Here is a 23,029-nt window from a genome sequence, read left to right as displayed (position 1 = left end):
ATGCATTTATGGGGGATGGATGACAATAATGATGCTCCCATTAAGGCCTCCTGGAGCACCTGAGTCACCTCCTGCATGAAGATGATGAAAAAAAAGGGAGCGCTCACCTGTGCCCTGCTGTCTGCCGGAGATGTTGCTGTAGTCAGCTGCTCTGCTAATGATTGACAGATCCTCCCAGGCTGCTCCAGCTGACCTCCCCCCGGGGAGGAAAAGTCAGCGAGTCCACGCAACGCCGCTCGGCGAGACAAGTTAAGGTGCGCGTGTGTCATGACCCGCTGGTTGATGCTCCTGGCGTGCGCGGCCCTGTCCGCGTACGCGTCCGCCAAGCCCAACGCGGGCTTGAAGACGTGGACGCGGTTCAACAAACTCCCCTACCCGGGCGACAAAGCCTTCCTGTACGACACCTTCCCCCCCGGCTTCATGTGGGCGGTGGGCACGGCGGCCTACCAGGTGGAGGGGGCCTTCGACAAGGACGGGAAGGGGCTGTCCATCTGGGACACCTTCACCCGCGGGGGGAACCGCATGGCGACGGGGGACGTGGGCAGCGACAGCTACCACAACATCCCCGCTGACATCCGCGCTATCCGGCAGTTGGGCGTCAGCCACTACCGCTTCTCGCTGTCCTGGTCCAGGATCTTCCCCAACGGGACCCGGGGCAGCTCCAACGAGGCGGGGGTCCACTACTACCGCACCCTCATCAGGAGGCTGAAGGAGGCCCGGGTGGAGCCTGTGGTCACCCTCTACCACTGGGACCTCCCGGAGAACCTCCAGCAGAGCCTGGGCGGCTGGAGCAACCCGGACATGGTGGACATCTTCCGGGACTACGCCGACTTCTGCTTCCAGGCGTTTGGAGATGACGTCAAGCTGTGGATCACCATCGATAACCCGTTCGTGGTGGCCCGTCACGGATACGGCACTGGGGTGGTCGCCCCCGGCATCAAGAACGACCCCGACCTGCCCTTCAGAGTGGGACACATTCTCCTGAAGGTCTGAGACACTTTTCCTTGTCGTTTTTCCTTGTTTACAGACAACTTCAATTGATTTGTGTATTATTACCACTGGGATTATAATACAGTAATAGAATATCATCTCATTACATTCATGGAATTCAGCCTGTGCAAAGATGATAATGTTCACAATTTTTGTATAACAATGTGATTATCACAATAGCTATCTGGAAACTGAAATATCAACCTATATGCATATTATGTAGTTTAATAAGGCGGTCAAAATATTTAAAGCAATATAACCTCCAAACATTTGAATGAATACATTGAACATGAGGAAATATGTCTTTGTAAAAGGCTACATTTAAATAGAAGATATCATTCTATCCCATAAAAAAAATAATGTATCAATTCTGTATGTATTTTTGCATATTTCATGTAGCTAAATAAGGCGTGTAAGCGGCAACAATATGAATACAAATATTGACATTATTCATTTTTTCATTTTCCGAGTTGTGAGGTCTGCGTGCTAACCACTCAACCGCTGTGCTCCATGGTGACATTAATAAATTCATTCATTCATTTTATACCGCTTTTTCCTCACAAGGGTCGCGGGGGGTGCTGGAGCCTATCCCAGCTGTCTTCGGGCGAGATGCGGGGTACACCCTGGACTGGTGGCCAGCCAATCACAGGGCACATATAGACAAACAACCATTCACACTCACATTCATACCTATGGACAATTTGGAGTGGCCAATTAACCTAGCATGTTTTTGGAATGTGGGAGGAAACCGGAGTACCCGGAGAAAACCCACGCATGCACAGGGAGAACATGCAAACTCCACACAGAGATGGCCGAGGGTGGAATTGAACCCTGTTCTCCTAGCTGTGAGGTCCACTCGACCGCCGTGCAGCCCACATTAATAAATTAAAATTATATAAACATTAATATTATTATTATTATTATACAAATTGTTTAATATGAAAATTCTAAATGTAATATATGAATTTTGTGTATATTATGCCATACATGTGCCATGTGCCGATATTAGAAACAATATACATAAAAATAAACACAGCCATTTTCACGTCTATATGAAATTTAAGATGGCAAGTATTTTATAAATATGTTATAATTACATAAACATATTTAATTTTTGTATATACTGTATGACCTGTAGCTAGTCAAAATATAAAATATGAATAGTCATTTCAAAATATGTAGGCATTGATCAATGAAATAATATATTCAATTTTTTTTCAATGTATAATTTCAATAGAATCCTGATATAGTGTAACATTTCTGATTGTTTAATACAGTATATAAATGTTTGCATACAGTGTATTTTATTATATAAATGAAGTTAATATCTGGCTCATCACAGCATATCATAGCAACATTCCATGCAATGATGCCCCCAAGTGGCGATGAAGAGTATAGTGATTTCAGTGCTATTAGTATACGTAAGTAAGGTATCATGTTTTATTTCTGAAGGCTCACGCAGCCGTCTGGCACCTCTACGACCGCCATTACCGTCCTCGCCAACATGGCCGCATGTCCATGGCGCTGGCGTCTCACTGGGTCAGACCGAGCCACACGCGTCTGGAGAGCCTCCGCAGGTGTCAGTGTTCTCTGGACCACGTGCTGGGCTGGTTCGCCAGGCCCCTCTTCACGGACGGAGACTACCCGCCCTGCATGAAGGCCCGCTTGGGACAAAGGCTCCCCTCCTTCAGCGAGGAGGAGCGAGCTTTCGTGAGGGGCACGGCCGACTTCTTCGCACTGTCTCACGGCGCCGCCCTCAGCTTCCAGCTCATCAACGACAGCCTCAAGTTTGGTCAGCAGGAGGATCTGGACCTCAGGATGCTGCTCTACTGGGTCAGCGCCGAGTACGACAAACCTGCCATCTTTGTGGTGCAGAGTGGGTGGTACGTTGTGGTTGTCTACTCTTCCGTGTGTCTTGGTTGGTGTGTTGATGGTGGTCCTCACGCAGGTACGTGCTGGGCGGCACCAAGACCAAAGACCCCAAACACATGTACTACCTTAAGAGATTCATCGCTGAAGCCCTCAAATGTGAGTCAGTCATGTGACGTCCTCATCTTCATCATACTCATCCGAATGTCCTGCAGCCATCATGATGGACGGCGTCAACGTGATTGGCTACACGGCGTGGTCGCTCATCGACGGCTTTGAGTGGCATCGTGAGTACGGGATCAGACGAGGACTTTACTACGTGGACTTCAACACTCCTGACGTCAAGAGAGAACCCAAAACCTCAGCCACCTTCTACAGGTAACACTGTGTGTGTGTGTGTGTGTGTGTGTGTGTGTGTGTGTGTGTGTGTGTGAGCCACTCGCTAAACAGGAAGTTCTATTTCCCTTCAGTCAGCACAAAGTCTTATTAGACATTTACAGCAAGTTGGACATTAACTTTTCACTCTATAATTGTATTATTACACTCACTGCATTACTTTACTATTACTGTACTCTTATTTCAACCATTACTCTGTTCATGTATTATTCTCTTGAACTGTTACTGCATTGCTTACAATATCACTCTTCTGTACTGTATAAAATACTAAAAACAATACAATTGAACTCCTTAGCTCGTACTATTAACTGTTACTGTATTATTTTAGCTGGTACTATTATTTTAGCTCCTTTTTTTTGGTCTATAAAATATCCAGTGTCCAAACGGCAAAGGAGGATGCTAGACATCCCACAAAAGGTTGGACCTCCGGACATGTTGAAAGAATGTATAAGTCACGCGGCAATACGCCGCCATGATGAAATAATGTCAATGCATCTTAGGTGCAAAGGAGGACTATGGAGCAATATGTTTTAGGATAACAAGGATACAAAAACGCTACAGTAGAATGGAACAAGTAGATATACACGGCGGAACCTTGGAGTACGGTCTCTCCGTAGTGGTGCATTTCTGCAGTGATGTCATGTACTGTGCACGTAGGTGCAAACACGTCATTTGTGTTCATACTGTTTGTGTTGAGGAACGTGATCCAGAGGAACGGCTTCCCAGAGCTTCCGGAGAACCGTCCGGCACAAGGAGTATTCCCATGTGACTTTGTGTGGGGCGTCTCTGCCAACTCCATCCAGGTGAGCCCAGTTGAACCTGAAAGGTCTTCATGGGTGATTGTCTCCCTGATGTTCTTCTGCTGGCCTTGGTCAGAGCAGGTGGAGACCACGCCCAGCCAGTTTGCAGACCCCAGCGTGTACGTGTGGAACATCTCCAACAACGGCGAGCTGATCAGGCTGGACGGCCTCATAGCGCCGCCTATGCGGCAACACCCACACTGCGCTGATTACGTCAGCATACGTCAGCAGGTGACCTTTGAACCGTATATCAACAAAGGCAGTGTTATTGTTGTGGGGATGTGGAAAATAATGGTTTTTAAAAAATCGTTTTTATTTTTTATTTCATTTGAACATGCATCAGATTACAATTGAGTGCATCACATAATCAGTTCACAGTTCCACAAACCGGACAGATAGAGGGATGGATGGACAACACAAAATGCAGTTTTTAGATTCAAGTTTTTATTATTAAGGGAGAAAAAAATTCATTCTGTGTCAAAAAGTGATTTCCCCCACTGTTAAAACTGGCTTATTACTGTGGAAAAGGCGATAAAGCTATTTCTAAAGCTTTGGGACCCCAGCAAACCACAGTGGGAGCCTTTATCCAGAAATGGCGAAAACATGAAACAGTGATAAACCTTCCCAGGAGTGGCCGGCCAACCAAAATGACCCCAAGAGCGCAGGGACGACTCATCCAAGAGGTCACAAAAGACCCCACAACAACATCCAAAGAACTGCAGGCCTCACTTGCCTCAGTTAAGGTCAGTGTTCATGACTCCACCATAAGAAAGACACTGGACAAATGGCCTGCATGGCAAAGTTCCAAGACCAAAACCACTGCAAAAAGAACATTCAGGCTCGTCGTAATTTTGCCAGAAAAAATCTTGATGATCCCCAAGACCTTTGGGGAAATACCAAAGTTGAACTTTTTGGAAGGTGTGTATCCCATTACATCTGGCCTAAAAGTAACGCTGCATTTGAGAAAAAGAACATTATATCAAGAGTAAAATATGGTGGTGGTAGTGTGATGGTCTACGGCTGTTTTACTGCTTCAGGACCTGGAAGTGCTGGGATAAATTGAAGCATGAATTCCCAGATGCCCAGTTGGTGACCTGAAGCTGAAACCAACTTGGGTTGTGCAGCAGGACAATGATCCAAAACACACCAGCAAGTCCACCTCTGAATGGCTGAAGAAAAACCAAATGAAGACTTTGGAGTGGCCTAGTCAAAGTCCAGACCTGAATCCTATTGAGATGCTGTGGCATGACCTTAAAAAGGTGCTTCAATGCGGCTGAATGACAACAATTCTGCAAAGATGAGTGGGACAAAATTCCTCCACAGCGCTGGAAGAGACTCATTGCAAGTTATCACAAACGCTTGATTGCAGTTGTTGCTGCTAAGGATGGCCCAACCAGTTATTAGCTTTAAGGGCAATCACTTTTCCACACATGACCACTGTATGTTGTAAACAATCCCAAGTTCTTCAAATCGGGTGTTTTCTTTGTCAGGTGAACGAGATCCATGCGGTGGGCGTGACCCACTTCCACTTCTCCCTCAACTGGTCGGCGCTAGTGCCCTCGGGCGACGTGACCCGGCCCAACAGAACCCTGCTGGCGTACTACCGCTGCTTCAGCCGACAGCTGCTGCGTGCCAACGTCACGCCCGTGGTCACTCTGTGGCACCACACGCGCCAACACAGCAGCCTGCCCACGACACTCCATGCCACCAACGGGTGGCTCAACAGGTGTGACCTTTAAAGAATCATGTTACTGCTACTCTATAAAGGATAGATCTACCTGGAACAACAAAGTTGCGTGCTGCATTCAGGGAGACTCCGGAGTTGTTTGCCGACTACGCCCGGCTGTGCTTCAGAGAGCTGGGCGTGTATGTGAAGATGTGGATCACGCTCAACGAGCCCAATGATGAGATGGTGAGCTACCAGGAAGCCCATCAGATGCTGCGTGCACACGCTCTGGCCTGGCGTGCCTACGACCGCAACTTCAGACCCACCCAGGGCGGTCAGGTCAGTGCCACGACCCGACCTAGCCAGGCCACGCCCGTCTAGGCACACCACATGGCTCTAGCCTTCACACACGTGTGTTGTTCCTGCTGTTCCTCAGGTGTCTCTGGCCCTGCACATGGACTGGATGGAACCGGCCTTCTCGTTCAGCCGCGAGGACGTGGAACCGGCTAAACGGGTTCTGGACTTCAGGGTGGGCTGGTTTGCAGAGCCCATCTTCGGCAGCGGGGATTATCCTGTGGGAATGAGGAGCTGGCTCCGACAACTCAACTCACTCGAGTAACCGCCTCTAGGGGGCATGGCGTCCTTTTGTGCTCGATAGCGTGATAGCGTGTCTTGTGTTGGTTGTGATCCAGACTCCCCGTGTTCAACGAGGAGGACAAGCAGCTGGTCAGAGGAACCTACGACTTCTTTGCCATCAGCCACTTCAGCACCAAACTGGTGACGCACGCCAAGGAGGACTCGTGAGTTGTGATGTGAACACACACGCGCGGATTCCATCGTCACCTTGTGGTGTCCGCAGGTACACGTACACATCCATGCTGGAGGTCCAACACATGATCGACACCACGTGGATCATGTCACCCAGGCCTGTGGTGCCATGGGGGCTGAGGAAGGCCCTCAACTGGGTGAGAATACTTCTGAGCGCTCTCTGGTGGCTGGAGGAGCAACCTACAGTATATCATCCTGTCTTTTGCTAGCTCTAGTGTTGCTGTTGTTGTGTTGCAGGTGAAGGAGCGCTACCCTGACGTGTCCGTCTACGTGATGGCCAATGGCGTCCAAGAGGACCCGGCCCGCTTTAAGGACAGTCTGAGGGTCTATTACCTCTACAACTACATCAACGAGGCCCTCAAAGGTGACCTCATCGTTGTGTAATCATTACTCTGACGGGAGGTCAGCGACCCCCAACACAAACATGGACACTCCACTGTCACTGGCCTCCAAATTTACTTTTTTAGCGTTCTACAACCATATCAACATTTCCTTTATTGTAACATTGCATAACATTTAGTGCTAAAATGTAATGGTTCGCGCCAATTTACTGTTTCCTGACAAAATACTGTTTTGGCTGTTTAATTTAATTTACAAAATATTGTAGTAAATATGGTAATGGTTTTATTTCATTTGAACATGCATCAGATTACAATTGAGTGCATCCCATAATCAGTTCCCAGTTCCACATGTCCAAAAGGAGTAGGAAGAAGCAAAGCTTATTAAATCCTACCCCTCCATCTGGTACTTTTACAATCAGTAACTGTTACATTTGTTCACTTCCTGCTTTCCTAATATAGTTTAGTTTTTTTTGTTGTTGTTTTTTTAATAATGCACCTCGTACCGAAGTAGGAGGTGATATGAGCATCCAATGACATAATGGGTACCATAGTAAGTGTCAATATAGTGATATATATAGTACATCATGACTGGTTCAAGACTCTTCATCCTTGTATTTAGCAAATTTATTTTATTTATTAATTTATAAATTTATTTTAGAATTTTTTGTAAAAATTTTTTTTAATTTTTTAAAAAAAATTGAATTTCTTATTTTTTGTCACGTACCGAAGTAAGTACAATATGATGTGACCATCCAATGACATAATGGGTACCATAGTAAGTGTCAATGTAGTGATATATATAGCACATCATGACTGGTTCAAGACTCTTCATCCTTGTATTTAGCAAACATCAACTGCTTGTATAGTTTCTTGAATTGGCTCATCGTTGTGCATTGTTTGATTTCCTTACTCAATCCATTCCATAGTTTGATTCCACATACTGAAATGCTATGGCTAGCATAACGTAGTCCTAGCATAGAAGTGTTTTAAATGTACTTCTTCCCTGAGATCATATTTCTCCTCTCTTGTAGAGAAGTATTGGATGACATTTTTAGCTAATTGCTTATTTTTAGCCTTATGCATTATTTTAGCTGTTTGAAGATGAACTATATCAGCAAGTTGAAGTGTTTGTGATTTTAGAAAAATATACTACTGTGTTTTCATGTCCAACATTTTTAAGACTAAAATACTGTTTTTACTGTAAGATGGTGTTATTAAGGTTCTAAAATGCCAGGTTCTTGTCACAGCATTCACCCTGGATGGCGTCAACCTGAAGGGCTACTTTGCCTACGCCCTGAGCGACCAGCGCGACCCGGGCTTTGGGCTGTACGGCCACGTACACGATGAGATGGTGGTCAAAGCCTCGCTGTCCAACTATCGCAACATCATCCAGCACAACGGCTTCCCCGTGCAGGGGGCGGTGGCCCAAAGTTGCCCCGGCTCCCCCCTGGCGTGCCCGGGCTGCAGCGTGCTGGTCAAGTGGCCCGTGGTGGGCTTCCTGATGCTGGTGGCCTCGGCCGTGCTGGTCACGCTGGGCTTGGTCCTCTACTACACCACCAAGAGACGTAAAGACGCTTACTGATTGACACCTGCTCAGCTTGTGCATCACCTCTTTGAGAGAGGTCTCACTGTTATGTAGATTTAGAAACTGTGTTGTGTATCTTTTAGTGGTAAATAAACCAGCTGTTAATATTATCAACAAGCACTTTAATATCATAAACGGGGTCAAGTCCATTCCAGGTCAGAACATCATGGCATCCAGGCCGTCCTCCATGAACTTCTTGTAGATGGCCATGAACTTGGCGGTGAAGGCCTCCAGGTGGTAGATGGCCTTGTTGCCCAATTGCAGGCGGTGCTCGTAGTACGCTGCGATGTGCGCCACCTCCGTCTTCAGGTGACCGTCGCAGTTGTTGAGCAGCTCCGTCACTAGACCCTGTATGCGGGGGAGGAGGAGGGAGCGCCTTTAATATCCTGACAGAATGGTGTGTGTGTGCGCACGTGTTTTTGTGTGTACCTTCATTATTATCTCAGCAGGGATGCAGTGAGTCAGCAGCTCGTATAGCCGAGCTCGAACCTCCAACAACCTGCAAGAGAAGATCCACACTAAATGCTGACATCAAGTCAATGATGATAAATGTGTTTCCAAGTGGCAGAATCTATTTTTATATTGGAATTATTGTATATAGGGCGGCACGGCGGTCTAGTGGTTAGCGCAAAGACCTCACAGCTAGGAGACCAGGGTTCAATTCCACCCTCGGCCATCTCTGTGTGGAGTTTGCATGTTCTTCCCGTGCATGCGTGGGTTTTCTCCGGGTTTTTCCTCCCACATTCCAAAAACATGCTAGGTTAATTGGCCACTCCAAATTGTCCATAGGTATGAATGTGAGTGTGAATGGTTGTTTGTCTATATGTGCCCCGTGATTGGCTGGCCACCAGTCCAGGGTGTACCCCGCCTCTCGCCCGAAGACAGCTGGGATAGGCTCCAGCACCACCCGCGACCCTCATGAGGAAAAAGCGGTAGAAAATGAATGAGTGAATGATTGTATATAAACATAATACAGTAATCCCTCGTTTATTGTAGTTAATTGGTTCCAGTCCACCCGCCACTCAGCTCCGCCTCGGGAACACATTTATAACAACGCACATGAGAGCAAGTCTTATGTCTTATTAACTCTTATTATGTCTACTATATTGGGTAATACGAGTACAAGTGTGACTATAGGGGTGTTATATTGTGTCTAGGGAGCTCTAATAAATTGACCACGAAAAATGACTAATTCAAATCTGCAATAAAAGCCTGTTGTTCTAGCGATCAAGTCTGGTGCTTGTGTATCTCACCAAACATTACAGTAATATTACTGACATTACCTAGTGACCAGTATAGTGTCTTGTCATTGCCTTCTATCTGCATTTCAGTTCATTTAGCTATTTTCTTGTTGGAAAATGCTTAAATCCTTTTTTTAGCAGCACATATTTTCTTCCACTAAGCAGTCAAGCTTTTTGCTGCTATTGTTAAAATTTTATTAAAAAAAAAAAATCCGCATTAGCCTCTTGGGTCTGGTACCCTAGGGGGCGGAGCTAGACAGTTGATTGGTGCATGAAGAAAGCTCCCTGACTGAATGGGAAGTTTTTTTGTGATGACCAGCAGGGGGTAGCATCACACGGGACACGGCCTAGCTTAGCAAAGCGTCTGTTAACTGGGGCTTACCTCTGAGGACTCTGCTGGCTGACGATGGCGTTGGCCGTTTCTCTGAGGTACACCTCCCAGTCTGTTTCCGGAACATCCTGGTCGGGTGAGAAGGGGTACCTATGGAAGATGCAGGCCGAGGTATGTCACTTCCTGTTGTGCGTCTTACAGAAAAGTGTGTCGAGTTGACTCACTGTTGCACCCTGCAGGCCTCACACATCAGGAGAGCTTTGCGGAGGTTGCGACCCGACTTCTGGCTGATCTGTTTGGCCAACTCCGGTGGGAGCAGAAGACCTTCTTTTTTACACACTGAAGTCAGGACATGACACACCTGAAAAGCACAGAAAATGTTTTCAGGTCGTAAAAGAGCACTTTTAGGAGCCAAATCCATGGTACCTCCTCTGTGCTGGGCAGAGGAACCCTGATGGCCAAACAGCGGCTGCGAATGGGTCCGATGACTTTGGAGGTGGAGTTGGAGCAGAGGATGAGCCGGCAGGTGAACATGTACTTCTCCATGGTGCGCCGCAAAGCATGCTGAGCGTCCTTGGTCAGCCTGTCCACCTCTGTGAGCAGCACCACTGTAAAGAACCACAGGGGGGGGCGACATCAGCGGGCGTCTACAGTGGTTCCAGGATCACCCTCTCACCTTTGAAGTCTCTCTGCGTGCTAGACTGGATCTGCTGGGACTGGGCCACCGTCTTGATGAGCTCCTGGATGACCACACGGTCCTGGTTGCCGGCGTCGCTGAGCAGCACACAACAGCAACCTCATGTCAGCGTCAGAAATCAAATCATTCAAAGTCATGGATTACCTGGCATTGACCTCCAGGTGGTAGTTGCTGGCGATGGTGTTGATCTCAATCTTCTTTTTGGAGGGAGCCTGAACACAACATTCTTTCGTCAGACATGACTAATAGATTATCGAAAAGTCCATCGTTCATAAAACACGGAAATCGATCGATCCGGTAGATATTTGGATCGATCCACCCACCCCCAGTGTACTGCCTAAAGAGGCTGCTGTTAGAATCCCAACAGAAAGTGGTTCGGTGCACAATCAATTTTAAGTAACCATAGCAAATATACACCATTAGCAGCAAGCTGTCGTTTGGGTGCCAAGAGGACTTGTACTCACCACCACAGTCTGGTGCTCAATGCGAAGTTTCTCCACACCAGCTCCATAGAGTTCTCTCAGCAGACACATGATGCGGGTCTTCTTTCCTGCCCCTGAAGGACCGTAGACCAACAAATGCGGGAAGTCGCCACGTTGAACCTGCAACACAATCAAAGACAGCTTTGTTTGGAATAATAACAAATAATAGCAATAACTAACGCTGGGGTTCTGTTGGTTACTCCTGCCCTGATTGGACTATGACATGACTTTACGTATGATGACTGTCCTTAGAAAGTGTCTACTGTGTGTACTTCACGGACTCAGTTTACGATGCTAACGCTAGCAACAAGTCTCACCAAGTTTTTCAGCTGAGTCGCTTGTTCTTTGTGATAGTCCAGTTTCCCCAGGGACGTGGGTCGATACTTGTCCACCCACAAACTCATTTTGGCATCAATTTAGGAGACTCGGTCGTGTTTATCCGACTTGACAGGAAGCTAATCTTCCCGCGAAATATTGTATTTCCACAGAAGCCAGCCGCGTTGCTGCTACTTCCGCTTTTGCTACGGAAAGTCAAAGGGGTGAAATTACATGAAAAAGTTTCTAACACCTATGACTAATTAAATACACAAACGAAATAGTTCTCTTTCAATCCAATACACTTGAAAATGACAGCATGAATATTTTACATATAATCAAATATAAAGTAATGTAACAATTGCAGTAATGTGTGGTTTTGAACTGCTGTTCAGCGTTTAGGCTGCAGGGGGCAGTGGCGTTTTGCATGCTGGATTAGAGCTGCCTCCGGGTGCTTTGGGATAAAAGAAGGACGTGGTTGATTGAATGTTGACAGTTTTTTTGTGGTACTGTATAAACTTGCAAGTAAATCAGTGCTTGAAAAGGGGCAGAATAAAATGGAGAATATAGACAACTGCCCCACAATATGCAGGGCCAATAAAAAGCGACTCCCGGTCCCGGTCCGCACTTTCAGACACAACTGGCTAGCATCTCTTTGCAGCGGTGAGTCCTGATTGTACCACTAGATAGCAGCAAATTGTGTTTATTTTGTCATAATTATAATTAAGTTCGTAAAAAGAAAATAGCTTTCAGCTATTCATTGTTCCACTTGACATCAGAGCAAGCATATTGCTTATTCTTTTTTTATGGCGGTCTTTTTTATCTTTTTTCTTTTTATGGCAAAGAAAAAGCTAAACAAATAATAAACAATACACTTGACAAAGGCAAAGGGGACCAATATTCTAAGTTGTCAAAAAGAAGTTAACCAGTGTAAAACGCAATTAGCTGCATAATGGTGTCAAAAAACGAACTGAAACTTGAAGTAAAACACGTGTCACACAAGTGTAAAAAGAAGTTTCCACCACTTTTTTCCAGGATATCACCTCCACTCATGTAGCATGGGGGTCCAAAGTGAAGCCACACAGCTCATTTTGTCTTGTCCCTCCACCACAGAAATACAATTCAACAAGAAAAAAGAGCTATAACAGGAATAATAATGATATCCTTTGTCACCACATTTAAGTTTTATGTCATTTATTAGCATGTCTTCATTGCATGGATCTGGTAGGTCAGTAGCCGTCTTGGCACCAATGCAAGTGGACTGTAAACTACTTGATTTGTCAGTCAAAAGGCAAACTAGTGTCCTGGGTTCATGCTGAGCACATCTCCAAGTAGTAAAGTGCAAGAGCAAGACACCTCCTGGCTTTGGGTGATGTCTGACTTCAAACATCACACTCATTTGATGACCTTGTGACCCCCTCCCACACCTCTTTGCAAGGTCCAGATGAGATCCAGGATCACAACCCAGACGCGCGGCTCATGACCTTTGACCCCACACAGCCCGCAGACTTGCTTGTGCCTCTCATCCCCAAGGTACATCAAGACTGATGTTTTCTTCTGACCGTAACGGATCAAGCACAGCTGTGCAAACTGACATGCATGGTCTCATGACAGACGACAGTACTATAGGGTCTTGTAGGACCAGTCACTTTCAGTCACATGACAGGAAGTCACAAGAACCCATGTGACATATACCTCGGCTAACACTGGCCGATTTCGTATATCATACTGCGTTTTATTCCTGATGCTTGGCTCAAAAAGTGAAGCAAATGTAACGTGTCACATCGCCACTTGAGTTTAGCCTGCGTTACCATGGTGATATAGCTGCTTGTCTACAAGCTTTACACTCAACTCACCTCACTAACCCGGCATAACAAGTAATTACACTACATTGTTAAAAGAAATAATAAATATAATCATTATAATTTCAAGAAAATGGCAGGAATTATGAAAAAATATACTACTAATGAATCAGATTTTTTTATTTGTTGGTCCATAAAAATAATATTATAATGATATTAATAATAATTAATGGTACATTTTTGTAGTTGTAGGTCGGAAATATGGAAGAATAAAAGCTTTCAAAGGTAAAAGTAGGCAGTGTCGGTTGTGAATAATAATAAATGTGGCAATAATAATAATAATAATTCATTCATTCATTCATTTTCTACCGCTTTTCCTCACGAGGGTCGCGGGGGTTGCTGGAGCCTATCCCAGCTGTCTTCGGGCGTGAGGCGGGGTACACCCTGGACTGGTGGCCAGCCAATCACAGGGCACATATAGACAAACAACCATTCACACTCACATTCATACCTATGGACAATTTGGAATCGCCAATTAACCTAGCATGTTTTTGGAATGTGGGAGGAAACCGGAGTACCCGGAGAAAACCCACGCATGCACGGGGAGAACATGCAAACTCCATACAGAGATAGCCGAGGGTGGAATTGAACCCTGGTCTCCTAGCTGTGAGGTCTGCGCGCTAACCACTAGACCGCCGTGCCGCCCTAATAATAACAATAATAATGATAATAATAATAATAATAATAATGGATGTGGTCTTGTTGTGACTCACAGTGATAGTGACAAGTGTGTGAAGAGAACATGATGTATGAGTCGTCTCCATTATCTTTCAGTGTGTGTGTGTGTGTGTGTGTGTGTGTGTGTGATTGATGGGCACAGGCGTCACTGTGACTGTACACTCAGTGTGACGCTGTTGCTGTGTGTGTGTATGTGTGTGTGTAGTAAGTAATGTCAGCATCTCACATTACTGTCAGTGATGAGTATGGAGGAGCGGTGCAGTGTGGGTAATGAGGCCCCAGAGGCCAGAGAAGGGTCAAAGGTCATGTTGTCAGTGTCATGTGAGTGGGATGAAAAGTGTTGTTTTCGTTTGTTTGTTTTTTTCCAGGAGCAGACGTTCAAGTCAGTCATTCATTCATTGTTTTGGCGGCCATTCTTGTTGGCTTTGTTTTCTCACTCCAGAGTGTTTATTTACTCCTCTGACAGAAGGAAGGACTCACATCCGTGTACAACACCATGTGTGGTCCTGCTCACACACACACACACACACATGTCAATGGATATAACAAATGACAAGAAATGTGCTGGCTAAACTAACAGCACATAACAACATATCATAGTAATCCCCAAATACCATGCAAGTATGCCCCCTTGTGGCTCAAAGTGTTTACTTTTGTCGTATTTTTTAGCTTTTAGGCTTTTAATTAGCCTGTACCTTCCCTTAGCTAAGTTCCATTCTGCTGTTGTTTCGCCGCTTTTAGCTTAACTGTTTCTTGGTTGATCAGCAGCCATTCTGTATTGCTTTGTAGCGTTGACGCGTGAGTCTGGAATCAAAGTCATTGTGTAAACGTGTTGTGTTGCTATTTTGGCTGCTAAGCTGCACCCGGCTTTGACCCCAATCACACACATGCTGACACACTCAGGATGATTACATTTGTTTTTGTATTATTAGAAAACAATAAAGGAGATGGTGGTGATGATGGTGACCTTTAACCTCTCCATCCTTAAAGTGTGTGCTGGAATATGACTTTTATTTGGTGTGTGTGTGTGCAACAAATGGTGCTCCGTAACATGTGATCCTGGGATGGGACAGGAAGTAGCAGATGTTTATGATGGGAGGTGAACAAGTGTTAGAATGAACTAGCGGTCTTCCCATTGTGTTGTCTCTGTCGTGGTTCTGCAGCGTGACCTTGACCTTGATTGCCTTGTTGCCATGGCAACACGTCCTCTCATCACGAAGGTGCATGCACCGTCATCTCTGTGATGCCCGCTTGCTTTTATGAGAGCGGAATCGAATCAATCCAAATAACAGCAGGAAGGCCACGCCCCCTTCATTCTGATTGGCTTCAAAAACCTTCACAAGAACCAATCCACTGGATTTTTTATTCTTCTTTAAATACATTTGACCCATCGGAATGCTGGACCAGGTCATAGGGTTTTCCTCACAAGGGAACTTGTTGTTGCTGCAGAGTTCTGGAGTCCTCCTGACCCACTTTCCTTTGTTTTATTGTTGTTCTGGTGGAAGGAATGGGCTGGAGAGACGTCACCAGAGCTTCTGCTGACTCAATCCAATAAGACGCGTGATAAAGACCTTGTGGGCTCTTCGTCGCGCTCTAACGGCAGAAAGGGAAAAAGGGAATTGTCTGCTTGGAAAATCAAATGCAGCCAAGCGTTTTTCCGAGTGTTCCTACTGCTTTTACCATCAAGTGGAGTTTTTTTCCCAGGTGATGTCTGATCAGTGACGCACAATCACATGCCGAGCGTATGCAGACCCAGACCCAGACCCAGACCTAGACCTAAATCATGCTGTTTTGAATTTGTCTGTTGTGCATGTACAATCTTTAATTAGTCAAAAAACACTTTTGTCGTCAAAATGATGCATTTTCAAGCATAAAAATGGCTAAATGAACTAAAATAGAAAATCAGAAGATGCATTCAAAGACGCTGTCAATATGTGTGTGTCAGTGATGTTACTGACACACAAATGCCAGACTGCAGACACAATAATACCTAATAAAAATCCCAAATAAAACACGTAACTCACACCAAGCTGTAACTCAACTCTGAACCCCTAATGTCACTTCCTGTCCACCAGCCATGCAGCTCCCCTTAGGGAACACACAAGGACCAGTCTTTTATTCTCTATAAACTCTATAATGGCTAATACGAGTGTAAAAGAGTGTAAACGAGTGTAAACGAGTGTAAAAGTGGATAAGGGGTGTTATTTCATGTGTAGAGGGCTTGAATTATGTTAAAAACCGTATTTTCTATGCTATTACTACAAAAATATTCTATTTACAAATAATAAATAATACTTTGCGTAAATTGACGTGTCACAGTTGAGTGTGGAACCAATTTACCGCGATAAATGACAAGGGGATGACTGTACATGGTAACACCACAGAGCTCCAGGCTGCATTTTAAGATAAATACTCCTAAAGTTGCAGAAATCGTCTGCGTTAGAACCATCATCACAAAAGACGTCACAAGTCTTCATTTCAGATACACCATTTTACTATCTTGTGAAATTAGAAATAGAAAAAAGTATATACGTCTGTAAGTTCTATCACAACTTGACATCCCCATCATGATTGAAGTCCAACGTTAGCAACGCTAGCATGACTATGTGAGCTACAGTGCTAACATTACATACACATTTGAACAGCAACATCATGCTAGGTTAGCATATTCAATGAAGAAAAACAAAACGGTGACATGTACACCTCCCACGTCTCTAGCTGACTGATACTTGGCAGAGCTTTGCTTTAGCATGCGTAGCGAAGCCTGCCTGTGTTGACAGGAGACAAAAATGAAAAAAGTAAGAATACATGTTCTTTTTTGAAATGTCACGCCACATGTTATGTACAAACTGCAGTTGGCAAAATGACCTTTGGTGCAAAACGGTGGCCATGCTATGCTAACGCTACCACAAAAGTCCAACGGGTTTAGCTAGTTAGGATTGCGGCATATTATTTTTTTTCTTTAATAAACAATGAAAATAATGTAAGAAGAACAAAGTGGCATTTTCTGCTAATGACACTGCAGTTCTTTCATGCGGGAGGCACAAAGAGGTGATGATGCAACTCCACAATAGAAGCGAGCATGTTGGGCGCAGTTTTAAGCCATAAGGTGGCAGAAGTGCATTTTATAAGAACTCCCCATAGAAATACAGTACATGCTGCACAGCAACCAGGAAGTAAAAAAGCATCTCGCTATGTAGCGTGAAGAAAGTTACGCATTGAAGGGAAATTTGAACGCATGCATACACATGCACATACACAGTTCATCTGCAAATGTGAAAAATGTAAATAGTTCATGGTCTTATATTTGTAAAAATGGTTATCCAGTCCAGGTTGTACCCCGCCTCTCGCCCGAAGACAGCTGGGATAGGCTCCAGCATGCTTGTGACCCTCAATTTTTGTGTTTGTTGTGGCATGGTTGTTTAGGCATTTTGAGTAAATATACAGTCTATGGCAGGGGTCGGGAACCTTTTTGGCTAAGAGAGCCATGAAGGCCAGATATTTTAAAATGTGTATCTGTGAGAGCCATATACATTTTTTTTAAACATTGAATGCAATAAAATGTGTGCATTTTTATGTAAGACCAACAGTTTTAGATATAATGGGCTCTAATTATGTAGACCAGGCACACTACCCCACGCCAATGGGGTGTGGCCAGCACACGGCCAGCAGCGCAGTGTCTAATAATAAATCTAATACTTGTTGCCATTAATACAACTTCTGCTGCTGCATGGTTTTGCACCGTACTCAGTATATTTCATTCTTTTGGCCATCTTTGCCAGAAGGCTTGGTTCTGCAGCTTTAGTTAGGTGACTATTTGACTAAAGGAGGAAAGTTTATATTTACATGTTGACATCTTAATGACCGAGGTAGACTACCGCATTATCCAGTAATAATCGAGTTTTGGTGTTTGACCTGGAAAATATCATCAGGAAAGATAGATATGGTCGGCCGTATTGCAGTAGAATATAGATGGACGACTTAAAATTCATAAGAAAGTTGTTGATTTTGAATATTATTTTTAACAGTCATTTCTGTGATGGTTTACTTTAAAATGTTAGCAAAAATACATTTTTATTGGGGTAAGAAACGCTTGAGAGCCAGATACAGTCATCAAAAGAGCCCTACCTGGCTCCCGAGCCATAGGTTCCCTACCTCTGGTCTATGGCTAAATCTGTGTCAAAGTGAAAGTTATGCTTATGTATCTTTTAACAAAAAGCTTTTTTTCAGCTTTTTATTGAACCACGATGATTTATGAATTATTATCCAGGAACACACTGTGTCAGAGGCAGACACTCATTAGCATTAAAGTTACAGACGTGTTCCCGGCAGGGTTTTTTCAAGTTTCCCATTCCCAGCATCACTTTCCCATAGATTATTGTGGCACCAAAACAGTGTGGAGTCTTGTTGATGTTGTCCTCATGCAGACACGAGTGAAGACAGTGAAGTTCGGGAATGTAGGTCAAGGTGATTCCCATCTGCTCCTTTTTTATGGGGAAGTTTTTCTTCCATCTTGTGTGATCGTGTGTGGAGCCTTCATTTCACTGTAGGCTGAGGTCACTGGAGCGGGGGGGCGACTGGTGACGTATGCATTCATAAGTGATGCTGAAAATAGAAGCTGGGATGAAGAAGAGGAGGAGGAGGATGAAGGGGGGCGTCTGCAGACCTGCAAAAATGATCGCAAAGGGGCGTGGCCTGGCCTGCATATGTTTCATCATGTGATCCTTTGTTTAATAATAATGAGGAGCATGTGCAACAGAAAAACAAAAGTATTGGGACAGAAGCAGGCAAAGTGAGGTCCTTAAAGGACAATCCAGGATGAGGACACGGGGATAGGACACTAGACCTCCTGCAGTGCATCCTGGGTGACCAGTGCAAGCATGACTCCCCATGGACTCGGTATCCGTGTTACTGCAGGATTGTGCTTACGAGTGAAGATCCAGTATGACCAACTGAAAGATGACACCCCGGGACAGGACGTCTGATGGCGGCGAGCAAGCAGCATTCCTTGGATAGATTCCGGCCAATAAGACACAGCCTGGGATGAGATTGACAGGAGATGTTTGATGCTTCATGCTGCTGCACTTTCTGTCCTAGTGACAAAATATCAATATGATATTATATCAGTATCCATTCGCCAGCCTTACCTTTTGTGTGGGCTTCAATGGCCCCCCCCGGCTGCACTATGCACCCTAACCTTTTTTGTTGAGTTCCCATTACACAATAGTGTAGCATTACTATAATTATGAGTCAGCTGTTTTTACCCTTATTGTGTCTTTTATCAGGATTCTGATACATGCTATACACATTTAGGTACAATATCCAGTCAGCATGTTGCAACCTTTAAGTCTGGGGTGTCCAAAGTGCAGCCCAGGGCCTATTTTCATCATCAACATTCATCCTGCAGCTTCTTTTGTGCATTGTAAAAATAAAACAAAAGCATTATTAATGATATATCGTATTAGATATTACCCTAATTTGCTTTGTAAACTATAACACAAAGCTAACACGTTTTGTTCAGACAGCTTAGCATATACTGACCTACAATAGACACCTTTTAGCGTCTTCAAAGGGGACCTACTATGCTTTTCCACTTTTCTGACCTATAAATGTAGTTAGAATGTTGTATTCTCATGTAAAACGATGCCGGTTTGATGCCACTTGAGCCCTGAAAGCAGGTTTGGATGGTTCTGTGTGCTGGATTTTTTATAATACCGAGTTCTACTGACGTCACTGCAACCTGGACTTCTTTATATATGGGCATGCCCAGTTGAGTAATGGCTATCAGTAAATATTTTTTTCTAGTGTGAGGCAAAGCTAATTTTGTTTAGCTTAGGCAAGCATCAGACATAAGTGGTTGGATTTTCTGATTCCCAGCCAGCTGTCAAACGGGGCCAATACGATGCTGGACAATATGCCAAACTGTTGTTGAAGTTACTTGGTCAGAGTTCTGAAGAGTCAGAAGAGCTTATTTTTATTTATTTTGTGTAAGTAATCAAACAAAATGGGTTCGGCAGCTGTCCGGAAGTCCTCTGGAGTGCTTGGATTGTGACCATTCACAGCGGAGCGGGCTCGGCAAGAGGCGTGCCTGGAGGAGGGCCAGGGTGGAGTAAATTACACAGACCATTGGGCGGAAGGCAGGAAATTGATGGAAACACTGCAGGAAGAGGCGCAGAGTCAAGAAGATCTAGAAAGCTTTCTGCGCGTTGCGGGTTATCTTGTGTGCAGCTGCTCCGTAGGAGTCTACAACTCAATAAAAAGGGCCGGAAATTAGCATAATAGGCCCTCTTTAAGTGACCCCCCCTGGCGTCCTTTACTTTTTCTGTATGTAGCGCTCACTACAATGTTTGGACACCCCCACTCTTAAGTATTCCCAGTCAGTATTCCCAAGAAAATGCAGCAGAAGTTTGGAATGTCCACAAAGCTATACCGGTGTTCTGAATGAAGACACACACTGACTTCTTTAAGTTAAAGGAAGCTGCCAATGAATGCATGAGTGTTTTGTGTGTGTGTGGTATTGAAAGAAGTCCTTGTTGGCATGTGTGTGTGTGTGTGTGTGTGTGTGTGTGTGTTGCACAGGCAGACAGGGGGGTGGGGGTCTCTCACATCTGGCTCCCCTTGTCACACGTCCAGCCTCACAAGCACAGGGCAGCGTGCGCCCTTGAAAGCAGCCTGATGAAGTAATATTACTATACACGCGCGCGCGCACGATTACACAAAGCTGCACACAAGAGGAGGACCGACTGTCTGCATAGGGACGTGACGCAGCACAAGCAGCAGCTCACTGCGGCAGAGGCTGCTCCAGGACCTGTCTGGGATTATTCGGGACCGTTTGGGGCTATCAGGCAGCACCATGAGTCCGTGCGCGCCGCCATGACGAGCCCGCGCAAGACGGCCAAGCTTCAGCTGCGGAGGTCCATCAGCGAGCAGCTGCGGGACTCGACGTCCAAAGCCTGGGATCTCCTCTGGAGGAATGTCCGGGAGAGACGACTGGCAGGTCAGAACCAGGACTCAAATTGCTTCATTAATGAGTGCGATTCGTGACGTCACCAATTCGCCCTTACGTGTGTTTGTCATGACAACAATGACAAGTTGTGTTGTTGTGTTGTGTTGTGTATGCTAGCTGTGCTGATATTTTGGGAAGGTCATTGTCACATTTAGAGCTCCGGGGTGGGGAAGGTGGCTCGGCATGTGTTTGGGGGGGGTCAGATGCCAGCTTGTCAGCATGTGTTTGCACCGGAGTCAAATAGTCCTGCTGCACCGATGCAGCAAGTTGGGATTCTCCTGGGACCTCTCTTTGGGGTCATGTGACCACAGTCATTCAGTAGAACACTTACTTGTCCAATATTCCCCTTCATTATCCAAACACACCCCTCCCTAAACTCCATCACAGTCCAGAAGGTGCTCAAAACAAACATCACCATCTTTGTAGGGGGTTGTCGCTTTTAGCTTACAAGACGGGATACATTACCTGAGAGAGGGACTATATATTGGCCAACCTCCACACTAAGATCATTGGGACATGCATGGGAATGGAAATAGGCCTATGGGAAGACCAACCCGGGACATGGCTGAAACCCAATTCCACCATCTTAGACCGTACCCTTAGGTTTACAAGAATCAAGTGGTGTCCCCATTGATAAGAGAAATAGATTTTCATCCTAGGGATTACACTCGATATACTCACGATATGCTAGCACCACAAATAAAGTGCAATATGGAGTATTAACAATTAAGCCAATGTTAGCCGATGTAAATGTCACAGGAGTCCTTGCGTGAGTACTCAGCCTATTAATCGTTAATATTAGAATATTTTCTGGATGAATGAACACTCTGAGGCATCAATCAACTGCATTAAAACACAAAAAAGTCACCACAAAACAAGTCACATGCAAAACACCGTCATCTAGTGGTCACAATGAGATTAGCAGATTAAAATATTTAATCAAACTATAAAATCGAAATAGAAAAGTGTTGCTCCAGTGTATTTATTTTTTAAATGGATAAGTGTAAATATGTCAAAATTGTGCAATGTTGATGAATGAAAAGACTAGCAGGGCGTTGTTTTGATCATCATCACTTAACTTGCACATTCACACGCTTTAGTTCCATTCAGAGCATATTGTGGGGCTGGTTATGTAATAGGCCAAAACTGAAGTAATTAATAACTCAAACACGAAAGTGCAAAGACATTCATTTTAATTGCACAAAACAGCATAAACGGCTGCATGACAGTCGAGTGGTTAGCACGCAGGCCTCACAGCTAGGAAACCCCAGTTCAATTCCACCCTCGACCATCTCTGTGTGGAGTTTGCATGTTCTCCCCGTGCATGCCTGGGTTTTTTCCGGGTACTCCGGTTTCCTCCCACATTCCAAAAAGATGCTAGGTTAATTGGCCACTCCAAATTGTCTATAGGTATGAATGTGAGTGTGAATGGTTGTTTGTCTATATGTGCCCTGTGATTGGCTGGCGACCAGTCCAGGGTGTACCCCGCCTGTCGCCCAAAGACAGCTGATATAGGCTCCAGCACCCCCCGCGACCCTCGTGAGGATAAGCGGTAGAAAATGAATGAAATGAACACTGACTGGGAAGTAGACCATCCATCCATTTTCTGTGCCGTTTATCCTCACTAGGGTTGCGGGACAGGGACATCAAACATTATAGCGCAGAGAATTGCTGATATTTGATTTTGTCAAGTTGCATCTTGAGCACAAAGCCTGGGTTTGTGGAACCGCTTTGGTCGTAATAAGCTTGATCATTTTGTCGGCCTCCATATATTCACATGTGGCAGCGAGACACAACACTGACGCCATCTTTCCTCTTCTTGAATTCACTTCACTTCCCAAACCAAGGTTCACTGTATATTTTAACTTTATTGTCACAATATCTTATTCTTATTTGTCTTTTCATTGTGGCCTTCATTTCGCACGATTGTGTTTATTTTGCC

At 44.9% G+C, this 23,029-nt stretch overlaps 3 protein-coding genes across 4 annotated transcripts in view; 2 read left to right on the top strand and 1 right to left on the bottom strand.

The window, feature by feature from the left end:
• The first annotated feature begins 102 nt into the window (after nucleotides 1–102).
• kl (klotho) lies at nucleotides 103–8,815 on the top strand. The gene is made up of 13 exons (XM_058086063.1): nucleotides 103–987; nucleotides 2,443–2,873; nucleotides 2,939–3,018; nucleotides 3,075–3,237; nucleotides 3,953–4,058; nucleotides 4,137–4,286; nucleotides 5,546–5,781; nucleotides 5,865–6,060; nucleotides 6,158–6,336; nucleotides 6,414–6,521; nucleotides 6,581–6,686; nucleotides 6,787–6,913; nucleotides 8,138–8,815. Exons 1-13 carry the CDS (start codon nucleotides 268–270, stop codon nucleotides 8,470–8,472), a joined length of 2,937 nt encoding a protein of 978 aa, XP_057942046.1. The 5' UTR covers nucleotides 103–267; the 3' UTR covers nucleotides 8,473–8,815.
• On the bottom strand, nucleotides 8,571–11,742 carry rfc3 (replication factor C (activator 1) 3). The gene is made up of 9 exons (XM_058086064.1): nucleotides 11,544–11,742; nucleotides 11,209–11,346; nucleotides 10,889–10,956; nucleotides 10,724–10,821; nucleotides 10,474–10,655; nucleotides 10,272–10,408; nucleotides 10,099–10,197; nucleotides 8,905–8,974; nucleotides 8,571–8,823 (listed from the first exon to the last, which is right to left on the bottom strand). The coding sequence occupies exons 1-9, from the start codon at nucleotides 11,628–11,630 to the stop codon at nucleotides 8,632–8,634; spliced, it is 1,071 nt and encodes a 356-aa protein (XP_057942047.1). The 5' UTR covers nucleotides 11,631–11,742; the 3' UTR covers nucleotides 8,571–8,631.
• A 367-nt stretch (nucleotides 11,743–12,109) lies between these two features.
• stard13a (StAR-related lipid transfer (START) domain containing 13a) overlaps nucleotides 12,110–23,029 on the top strand; it is a 32,493-nt gene continuing 21,573 nt past the window's right edge. The window contains exons 1-2 of one of the 2 annotated variants that reach the window (XM_058087422.1): nucleotides 12,110–12,204; nucleotides 12,980–13,074. Coding sequence is in view for 1 of the 2 variants with exons in the window: in XM_058087420.1 (XP_057943403.1) it covers nucleotides 20,955–21,078 (124 nt within the window). In the remaining variant the exon portion in view is untranslated. Of the gene's footprint in view, nucleotides 12,205–12,979; nucleotides 13,075–20,691; nucleotides 21,079–23,029 lie in introns of those variants that run through there. The other variant, XM_058087420.1, reaches the window with a different exon arrangement.

The sequence above is a fragment of the Doryrhamphus excisus genome, chromosome 11 (genome assembly GCF_030265055.1).
Source record: "Doryrhamphus excisus isolate RoL2022-K1 chromosome 11, RoL_Dexc_1.0, whole genome shotgun sequence".
NCBI lineage: Eukaryota > Metazoa > Chordata > Actinopteri > Syngnathiformes > Syngnathidae > Doryrhamphus > Doryrhamphus excisus.
This window is presented reverse-complemented; position numbering and strand designations above follow the sequence as displayed.